The 11522-nt window shown below is 32.7% G+C and overlaps 1 protein-coding gene across 1 annotated transcript; it reads right to left on the minus strand.

Annotated features, from left to right (window-relative positions):
* Positions 1-562: 562 nt before the first annotated feature.
* Positions 563-5781, minus strand: LOC131662472 (mitogen-activated protein kinase 20-like). The gene is made up of 10 exons (XM_058932261.1): positions 5183-5781; positions 3704-4112; positions 3479-3606; positions 3307-3366; positions 2925-3074; positions 2670-2825; positions 2249-2460; positions 2040-2138; positions 1566-1717; positions 563-1486 (listed from the first exon to the last, which is right to left on the minus strand). Exons 1-10 carry the CDS (start codon positions 5204-5206, stop codon positions 1029-1031), a joined length of 1848 nt encoding a protein of 615 aa, XP_058788244.1. The 5' UTR covers positions 5207-5781; the 3' UTR covers positions 563-1028.
* Between the last annotated feature and the right edge of the window lie 5741 nt (positions 5782-11522).

Consider the following 11522-nt stretch of genomic DNA (forward strand, 5'->3'; position numbering starts at 1 on the left):
TCAAATTACAAATACGCAAGTACTAAAATGACTATTGCAAATTGACAAAAACATCAAAACAAATAAGTCATACTATATGGGCAATACCATACGAACAATACCATATGATATCGTGATTGCACTTCCAATCTTCAATACTTATATAAATCAATATATAAGATAAATTAATAGTTTTTTTAAATCCGTTTAAATTGACTCATTTGAACTTATCTAATAGCATAATTTACATCACTATTTAAGAGACCTTATCAATTAAGCTTGCAACATTTTTCATAAATTTTTGGACTTATTTATATAAATTCTTTAAAACATTTATAAAAACAATTTAAATTCATTTTATTTTTTGTTATGAAATGATTTATCATTTTAAATTCATTTTAATTGATTTTTTATTATAAAAATAAAATATGCAAACTTATTAATATGCATTTATTTTTATAACTACTTTTACTATAAAGTCTAAATAAGTTGTTTATCCAATCAATTTATATTCATTTTATTTTATTTTTTATTATAAAAATAAAATATGCAAACATATTAATATGCATTTATTTTTATAACCATAACCACTTGTACTATAAAGTCTAAATAAGTTGTTTATTCAACACATCCTCAGGTAGATCTAAATTCAATTGCCATCTCTAACCACAAACACTAAGATGGATATGGATTAACATACACAATTTCAATGTTACAGTTTCTTGATAGTTGTTAGCCAAAAGTTCAAAGCTTTTTCACCACAGAAACCTAACTCTTTCAAGGGAAGTACTTCCACAATGATCCTCATCACACTCCCTCACATTTTTGTACAAACAATGACCACATAGATCCTTCCCTACAAAGAGCCTTTTTTTGCAATGCTCCTCCTGGACAATATATTCACAAGAAAACCCTCTTCTAGAAGGTTCCAGATTCCCTGCAGTAATAATGCGCACTTCTCGATTTCAATTGATGATCAAGATTGACAATCGAGAAGTGCCATGACAATCGAGAAGTGCCACAGATATTGCAGGGAATCTAATTCCTTCCTAGAACATTCTTGTCATACCATATTGTACAGTTCCAACTTTTCTATGAGCAGTTGCCCCAGCTGCAGCACCAACTCCACCATATTGAGCCTTTGATTGCAACAAGTTTGTTTCTATAGCAATTTGATCATCTTTTTCTAACTTGTTTGCTCCTACCCTTGTCATGAAAAAGGGATTTGTATCAATGTTAATGGCTATATCTGGTCCCATCTTCGCATTAACTCCGCATTGTTGTCCATGTTTGGCTTGCAACACGACACCCTTATCGGTTTCTTTTGCTGACCTCTCTTGATTAGCAGTGCTACTAGGCGGTGGCGGCCTTTGATAGTAATATGCTGGCGGAACAGTTTGAGGAGGAAGCACAGAACCTCGGATAAACGCCCTTGGATCATAAGAATCCTTAACAATATTTCCATACTCGTAGGGAACAACCGGCCCGACAACTTTACCAGGCTTTGCTGATAAGAAAAATGAGATTGTTAATAATTGATCGCCGAGTGTAAATTTCAAAGATTAAAAATGATAACAAACACATACATAGCGGAATTCTTTGCGGTCCCTGGATTGTCCTTGGCATTGGAATTTCGGTATCTCTAGTGATCTTATTATATTCTTCAGGTGCAGGTCGGTGTTTGCTAGAAGCAACACTAGTTTGCTCTTTTTGAGGTAACGAATGTACAATTGTTGACCTGTCAAATTATTCAAAAATCACATTATGAATGGAATAATCCTTTAAGTAGCATCGAAGCAAATTCAACATGGAGTAGGTGGGGTGGGTTTTACTCTACCAACTTGTGAAATGTGATTTCCCTGTACTCTATACTACATTAAAAGGGCAGCTAAATAGCTTGCGATACAAGTTACCATCCCTTTGACACTTTTTGCAAATATTAAGAGAAGTCGGCAATATTGTAATTAATGTGCATATTTTATTATAGAACACTCAATCTCGTAATTGTAATAGAAAAGAATCTTTTGTAAACAATAAAATTATTTATGAATTAGAATTACCTTGGAAGAGAAACATGTTTTCGGTCAAGTGGTATAACAGGACCGTTTTTACCATTTTCCTCTAGATGAGCAAACTGCTTTCTGAATTGATCCACGGCACTATAAAGAAATGGACCAGAAAAGATTAAGTACTAAATGAGAGAGTTGAAAATCTTTAAGAAATTGACAATGTTGAATAAAAAGTTGAAATGCCATTAAATAATCAAAACCTTGGATAGAGAAAATTAGTTCTTTCTGTTCCATTGATGTAGTCTTTTAAAAGTTGAGGATGATACTCTAGAATCTCACGGAAAATTAGCTCTCGAATTTCTTCCTTTGTGACTCTCCGTCTTTCAAATTCAAACTCCATTTTGGTGATAGGCTGGCAGGACGGTTCCCTCTCAACTTTTGCGAGTCCCTTGAAGTAAGGGTCGGCCAGTGCCTGAAATCAAAAACACGTTTAAAAATCTCCAAGATAAACAAGCTATAGCTTCTATGAAAACAATTTAACATTATAGAAATAGCTTATAGCTATAATAAACACTTTTATGATAAGTTCTTATACAAACACTTAGTTAAAGATGTTTATCCAAACATGACCTAAATAATTTCAATGCAAATTAGAAAATAATAAGGCACGCTATAACAAACCTCTTCAGCAGTAGGTCGGTCTTTTGGGTCAAAAGCAAGCAACCTTTCCAATAGTCGTAGAGCTAAAGGGTCAGCATTTGGAAATTTCTGTGCAAATGGCACAGGCTGTTTTTTTCTCATGCTAGTAAGATATCTTCTTGCCTTCTCGTTGCGCACCTGCATCCAACACAAAATTGTTACAAGCTGACCATTTTTGGTCCAGGATTAAGCTGAGCAACAAAAGTACTTTTTCCTCGATAGTAATTATATGCTTACCCGTGATATAGTATCCAGTGATGGAGTACCGAGCAGATCTGTCATCAGATCCAATTGATGGACCACATTCTTTCCAGGAAAAAGAGGCTTTCCTGTTAATACTTCAGCAAAGATGCAACCTATACTCCATATATCAATGGCGGGTGTATACTGTTTCAAGGTTTACGGAAAAAAATTGCTTTATTACTAAAAGTGAATAAAAAATCGGTTACCATTGCGAATGTGCTTATGCATTCTAATAGAATACAAAAAATTGAGTGCAGCATAAACTGTGTAACAATAGACAAGTGTGATTCACCCACATCACTAGCCTTGACCCATACTAGAATAGCATTTGTAGTTTTTTTCTTTTTACGTCTCATAAATCCTGAAAAAGACATACCTTTGAGTAAAAGGATCCGCACAGCTCTGGAGCTCTATACCACCTTGTAGCGACATAGTCCTACACACAAATGCATTAACAAGCAATAAGCATCAGTTGCTATTTTCCCAAATGACATCAGAAGTCAACAAGAAACGCTGAAAAAGACAATGGAAATGCTTAGAAAAAGTACCGTCCAAAATACGGTTGTTGGTGTGTCACTGAATGCAACTCTAGCTAGACCAAAATCGCAAATTTTAAGTTTACAATTTGCGTTTGCCAGTATATTTTTTGGCTTCAAATCTCGATGATAGACATTTGCTGCATTATAAGAGTACAAAAGCAATATTTTAGCCATTTGCGAAACAACGTGCACTTTATCGAATTATAAAAGTAACTACAACGTTTTCTCGGTTACCAGTGTGAATATACTTCAGTGCTCGAAGCAATTGATAAAGAAAAAACTGATAGTGCTCTTTTGTCAAGTCATCGTTTGCTTTAATGACTTGATGAAGATCGGACTCCATGAGCTCGAAAACAACATAAATATCTTTGAAATCCTTCCTAGAAGGAGGAAGCATAATGTGTTTTATTTCAACAATATCAGGATGTCGTAGAAGTCTAAGCAGCTTTATCTCGCGGAGAATACGCGCAGCATCAGATATATGCTCGAATATGTCGTGAATTTTCTTAATGGCGACTTTTTCACCGGTATGAGTGTCAATGGCCGAACAGACAACGCCGTAACTTCCTTTACCAATGACTTCTTGGATTTTGTACCGGTTGGCATCGCCATACTCAGAGAAGAAGTCCATCTCCGTCGAATTCTGCAACAATTTAAGAGAAAATTTTCAATACGGGTAGAAATTTAAATGAAAGTAAAGTTTTAACTGATTTACTGAGAAATTCATTTATTAAACATATATTTCAGACATCACAACACATCAATGAAATTACTCTTACTTCAAGACAGACAAACTCAGAGAGAAGTTACATTATATTTACATGAATATGATACGGAAAATAACGGTTTGTTCAAATTCGGTAATGCTAAAGTGTTGTAGCGCCATCGTAGCCGCTATTTGACATTTGACAAAACTGATGTATCCATTGGAATAACACAAGAAAACCAACAATTAACAAACACAAAGACTCTTATAAACTCAACAGAAATATACAGAATAATTTTGTAGAGAAAACACTGCAAATTTCATTACCTACCAATGAAAGAAGCACGGACACCAGAAACACAACACCTACAATTTGACACTGGTAATAATTTGAAATTATAAATAAATTAAACGTATTCACTAAGGTAGGTCTCAACGCGGACACGGACACACTTTATTGACAGATGTCTATGCTACAGATACCTACTACAAATCCAAAGCCATATACCAGTGATCATACACGGTTTATTATTAAAAAACTAAATGAAAACCAATAAATGAATATCATTCTTAAATCTGGTCATTAAAGAATTACAATCAAAGGAAAATCCCAAAACAAAAAACAAAAATAAATAGTTGACAAGATCTGATCTGATGTCATAAAAATCTGAAAGCCTTTAAAACAGAAATGTCATCTAGTATATCAAGACAAATAGCAGAAAGCACAACTCAACAGATGTAAAAAAAGTAGAAGAAAAATCAGAGATAAGATCAACAGAACAACCACAATAAATCCACCAAATCAGTTGCAAATAAAACCAGTAAACTTCATTAACACCCCAAACAAAAGAAAATTCAAGTATCCAAAATTCAGAAACATCAGCATATGATCTTAGCACCAGTGAATTGTCCTTGTCACAAAGGAGATGCCATAGTCATCAAAATGAATTTTTCAATCACAATTGCAAAGATGATTAACAACAAAAACAACAACAATGAAAACCCACCTTTTTTCTATGATCTTGCTGCATTATCTTCTGACACCCACAAATCTTCCCAAAAATCCCTATGAGGCAAAAGATCAAACACAAACCAAACAATTCACCAACAACAACAAAAAAAAAAACCCCAAAAACACAAAACTTTATCACCTCAACTCATCCACATTTTCCCCATCTACCCCTACACATTATCACAAAAGCACAACAATCCCACCTTATTCTTCTCTTGACAAAACATAGACTCAAAATAAGATCCCACATACACCTTCCCTTAAAAATCAAAAACCACAACAACAAAACCACCAACCTATACAAAAACCATCAACCACCCACAATTATATAGTGACACTACTCCAACCCAGTAATTAAATCACCCTCATTTTCACAACCCCACCAAAGATCCAACCTTAAAACAATTACCCTTTAGCTACCTTCACCACAAAAGGCAAAAACAACACAACCCCACGATTTATTTCAGCTCAAAAATCAAAACTTGATTAAGAAATGAACAACGTGGAGTAAACTAGATCTGTGTATGTACACCGACACAGGCACAAACAGGAGAGAGAAAGAGAGAGAATGAAAAAAATTTAGAGAGCTTTGAGGCTTAAATCTAGTTTGATACCTTTATGTATCTTATCCGTAACATATTACAAATACACATATATATACGACACGTATACGTATATCGTATTTTATACGAAGGGTATTTTTGTAATTTTACTGGACAGATTCTGTCTCTGTAGAATTATTATTTCTGTCTCCTCTGTGAATTACAGGTGTCATGTTGGACAAGTACATATGACACGTGGCGGTTTTTAATTTGTTAGAAGGTTAGTTAGTGGGACCCATGTGGCAGTGTTTAACTTTGGAGTAATTGGTGTAATGGAACTATCATAGTGTTATTATTTGATTTGATTTTTGTGTAGTAGTAATGCATAAGGATTAGGATTAGGGTGCCACTAGACATTTCATAATGTTTTAGTTTTTGATTATTTCAAAAATTTAATAGATTTTTTGTGTGAAAAAGTTTAGTAAAGTTAAAAAAAAATTTAAGGGGACAACTTGTCTACCCATCACAAAAAGTTAGATAGTATACCTTCAACCAATCAAATGATACTATCTAATTTTAACACATTTAATTATTTATTAAATACTACAATTGTTTGTTATTTTCAAAATATTTTACATAGGAGGTAACTCTACCCAACTTTTTGAGTTGGGTAGATAAGAATTCACCAAAATTTAAATGTTATTTAATAACTTTTTAAATTTTAGTATATAATTAAGGAATTTTCCTATTGTGTATTCTTAAGACTAAAAATTTAGTTTTACTATTTTATAAAAAAAAAATGTATTTAACCATGATTTACATCAATGTTAGTATTTGTGAGAATATTTTTTATTATGATTTCTAGAAATAATTTCAGAATTTAAAGTTATGAATGTTGTTCATTTTAAAACTTTGAAGTATTTAATCTAAAATTTAGACTATGTGCATTTCAATATTTGTAACTTTTAGTTATATTATATTTTAAAGGAAGTAATTATTATAGTTCAATAAAAAAAAAGGGAATTACTATTTTATCGTTATTAATTATTATGCATACATTTTTTATTGAAAAGGAATATATATGCTTCCTTTATTTCACAATAATTATTATCACACTTTTATTTGAGACTAAAAAATTATTTTGAATGAACAAAATATAATAATAATTTATCATGTTAATATTCAGATTTCTTTATTTCACCTTCCTTATTCACAAAATTTAAATTTAAATTTAAATAATTTTATTTTTTCTCACTTTTTTACAATAAAAATAAAATCTACAAAATATTGTTTTTATAAAAATATTTGTGACGTTTCAAAAATTATACCTCATTTAAATGTCAATTTTAAATATAAAAATATAAAGTTATTTAAATTTAAAATATTAAATTACTTTTATAAATCAGTCAAAATAAAGAATCAAAATTCTAATTAAACTATAATTTTGTTAAATTTAAATATATTTATTATTATAGAAAAGGTAAATAAAATATATAAAATTTAAATTTATGTACAAGTGGCATTAATGAAAAGAATATCAATAAGTCTTCTTAGATTTTTTTTTTTTGTTTATCACCACCGGTTTAGTCCGGTTCGGGGGTCAGTTCTGGTATCAAGTGGTTTCAGCCTCCTCCCAATCGCAGTTGCGGGTGATCGAATCGTTGTTCTCCCTACCAAGTTCAGCGCCAATCACCACTGAACCAACTAACGATTGGTCTTCTTAGAATTTAGAGTGCTAGATAAGGAAACATATATTACATTAAAAAATGGTGTCTTTAATTCTTTTTAAAGTTTAAAATTATTATTTTTAATACAAAACTTAATTTTTTAATTTTATCCTTAGACCATGGGATAGCATAATACCAAAAATAATTTATATATATATATATATATATATATATATATATATATATATATATATATATATATATATATATATATATATATATATATATATATATATATAAAAGAATGAATTTGAACCATTGGATTTTAAAATAAATGGTGAAATGTAGGAGAGAAAAAAAAAGATTCACCCATAATCTCCACCATTTATTTTAAAATTCAATGGTTTAGATTCATTCTCACATTCTCATATAAAAAAGGCATTCTCATATGATATGCCCTATATGAGAATGTGAGAATGAATCTAAACCATTGAATTTTAAAATAAATGGTGGAGATTATGGGTGATTTTTTTTTTCTCTCCTACATTTCACCATTTATTTTAAAATCCAATGATTCAAATTCATTCTTATATATATATATATATATATATATATATATATATATATATATATATATATATATATATATATATATATATATATTAAAATTTAATAAAAAGAATATCAATAAGTCTTCTTAGAATTTAAAGTGCTAGATAAAAAAACATATGTTATATTAAAAAGTGGTGTCTTTAATTTTTTTAATTTAAAAATATTATTTTTAATACAAAACTTAAATTTTTTTTATTTTATCCTTAGACCATAGGATAGCACAATACAAAAAATAATTAATATATATTAAAATTTAAATAGAATTCATTTCTTTAAAATAAATGTGGCCGTGTTATACCATTATTACATAAAAAGACGTATTTTTTTTTATATAATATTTCACTTTCAAACTTTCACTCATTGCTAGATACGTTTATGGGATTGAGTGTCTAGCTTTTGAGTCAATTTGTAGGCCTTGGAATCAATCTACTTTAATATTTTATATACACTATGTTGAAGAAAACTTTGTAAGGATTGTGCTTGTTCACAAATATTAAAGTTATCCAAACAAAATTTTGAAATGTTCACTTTAAAAATGTGGTTGTGTTTTACAAAGAGGATTACAAGTCACCAAACACATTTTAAAAGGTTTGAACGAAAAAGTGTCCATGAAGACAACTTTTTTGACATTGCCCTATTTTGTCTTTTACATTCCTTCATTTTAAACAATTATTATTTATCACTTAAAACTTTGGTATAAGTATTTTAATTTTCAAAATCAAACATATTTATAACTATTAAGAAAAAACTACTTTTTAAGGATGCTTTCTTAGATCTTAATAAGATTTGGATAGAAGGTTTCTCTTTCTTTTTCTTTTATTTGATATAATTTTTTTTAGGACAGAGTCCGGCACATGTTAAGAAACCTAAATATAATAAATTTGTATTAGAAAACGTAATAAACACATTAATTATAAAAAATTTTATAAAAATAATGTATAATTTCTAAGAAAAAATTTATACATTTAACTCTTAACATGTGTTCTTAGGGCACATGTTAACGTGACTTTTTTTAATGTATTATTAAATAATGAGTCGCCTTCTTTTTCTTCTTAATGAAGTATCTATTATTTTAAAAATAAAAAAACAAATAGATAAGAATAAAATATTGTTTTGCAAAACTTTTTTTAGACAAACGTTTCGTAAAATTTATACTTAACGAAATTGGTAAAATTAAATCACCATTTTGTATAATTTTAATATCATTTTTGACAAAAACACAAATAAACAAATGAATCCTTTTTTTAAAATGCTGGGAATTAGTATTTGGTCTGGTAATATCATTCCTTCAAGTGTTGCTGGAGGCTATGAATCAGATAACAAACTCCAACACGATGGTTTTTTTAATGCGTTCAATGGTGGAGGTGTACTTGCAAACACTTCGACGTTCAAGTTAGTGAAAACGGTAAGTTCTTGTGTTAAGGTTTTAGAATCATGTGTACTTGAAATTAAATTGTTCTTTAGTCTTTATAGTAGGATTTTAGCGTTAGAGGTCCTAAAACATTTTTTTATGGACCTTTGTCTTTGAGGATAAATGTTAGTAAATCATATAAGACTTTGCATCTTATGGTCCATAATGGTTGGCCGACTTTGATCTAGTGTGTCTTTTGTACAAATATATCTTATAGATTGCTCTTCGTCATATGACTTTGGATGACCCTATTTTCTATGATTGGGGTCTAAGCCCATACCAAAACATTGGTCCCATAAGTATAGATCGTTAGAGTCTATTTATGGTTTTATCTCAAGACTTCCGTAGATACGGCTGACTCTTTGTATGTAGAAGTTATTTTTGTTGTCCTCCTTGAGTTATGGGGTAATTCTTTGGATGTTGCATGCTTATGACTTATTTTTTAAGGAGCTCTTTGACATCTGGTCAAAACTTGCAATCATTGTTGATTGTGACTATCGTTATTGCATGATGAGACTTGCTCTAAATTATGACTTCCATTCCTTGAGCAATGCAGACTTAGGTTTAGGATATGATAGGTTAAATTGAGATGTGATATGATTAGTTGTATAGAAACCATGACTATAATGGTAGCTCTGATGAGAATAAAATGTCTTCCTATATGATGTATCGCTTATGCATTGGTCTATTTATAGCCTTGTGGATCCTTGATTTCTAACGTTTAATTTATAAACTCTTCAATTTCTTGTAGTTTTTAATGTGTATTTAAAGGGGTGAAATTATTTCCTTCCATTCTTTTCACTTCTCTTTCATCACCTCTATAATCTCTTGGTCTTTGGATACTTATGAATGTTTCTCTCAAGTTGAGGTGCCTTTCTCATTGCTTTTTCAAGTTACATCTTAAATTATTATGTTATCTTCAACCACCATTGAGTTTTGTGCTTCATCTTGCATTTTTTTTGTCGATTCATTGCTTTAAGAATGTATTTATGTATGTATGTGTTCTGGACTGGGCCAAGGGTAGGCCCAACTTAGTTTCGTCCCAATAGACCTCAGAGGCCTAAGCTCCTCGGTGGCTCACCTCTGGGTCTAAAAGCACCCATCTTAGATGTGCTCGGCAAGACCATCTTCGCGGACCAAGGAGCTCCCGGTCGGTCTGGACCCCGAGTCAGTCAACCCTCGGCATCACGCTCCCCGCGAGGTGGCTTGTGCCCGGCACATGCGCTCCCCGCGAGCACCTTCATCGCCGAGGACCCTGCTCCTCGCAGGGCTCCTTCATATCCAACCCTCTGAATAGTACGGAGCCAACGTGGCCCCTAAAAGACCGTGTCTCCCTTAAACTTCGGAGCGGTTAACCAGGACAGAGGGCACTCACGCACCTCCGATATTTCCGCTCAGGAAACCTGGCAGTCTCCTAGTTGGGCTTGGAGGTCCAACCCAGTAGCGAGATCATGGCCCAGCGCTGGGGGCTATAAATACCCTCTTTCACTAGAGGGTCATGTATTCACTTCTTTCTAACCTTTAGCTCGTACTTGCACTCCTTTGCTCGTCTACTCACTTTGGCATCGGAGTACCTTGCAGGTACACCCCCCTCCTCCTTCCTAGAAGATCCAGTCCGAGCAGCCTGCGACGATTCTTCTGATTAGGTACGATCAGTGGCGCCGTCTGTGGGAAACTTGCTTCCCCATCTTTAACAAACAAAGATCAAAGCTAATCCTTTCACGATCGTCATGGCTGACAACAACAACATCCCAAGCGCTGATCCCTTCCTCCTGCAACAACTAATCGAGGAGTCCACCCGCGAGGGGGAAAATCGCCGTAGGCAGGAAGGAAGTCGGCATACACCCGCCGGGCAGAGAAGGCCCGGGCATGAGACCTCGCAACCTAGGAGGCACCAGATCCAGAGCATCCAGCAGCTGCAAGGCCTCCAACAGGTTCAGAATGTCGAACAAGTCCCTCCCGAGGGGCACGTTCAGAACGGGGAAGACGAGCAGGCCCGAACCCACAATGGGCCAGAACATCCCCAAAATGAAAATGAGACTGACGCCAGAGACGGGCATGCTGCTTCCTCATTCACCCACACCTCCGACAGGCGGAGAGCCT

Source organism: Vicia villosa, linkage group LG3 (genome assembly GCF_029867415.1).
Source record: "Vicia villosa cultivar HV-30 ecotype Madison, WI linkage group LG3, Vvil1.0, whole genome shotgun sequence".
Lineage (NCBI taxonomy): Eukaryota > Viridiplantae > Streptophyta > Magnoliopsida > Fabales > Fabaceae > Vicia > Vicia villosa.

Bases quoted from the DNA above. Each gene is read 5' to 3' on its own strand.
- LOC131662472 (XM_058932261.1), bottom strand. From the start codon at position 5,206: ATGCAGCAAGATCATAGAAAAAAG. The intron at 3,367-3,478 runs GTACTTTTTCTA...ATTTGTGTGTAG, and splicing joins CAACAACCGTATTTTGGACG to GACTATGTCGCTACAAGGTG. The intron at 2,461-2,669 runs GTTTGTTATAGC...TTTTGATTTCAG, and splicing joins ACCGACCTACTGCTGAAGAG to GCACTGGCCGACCCTTACTT.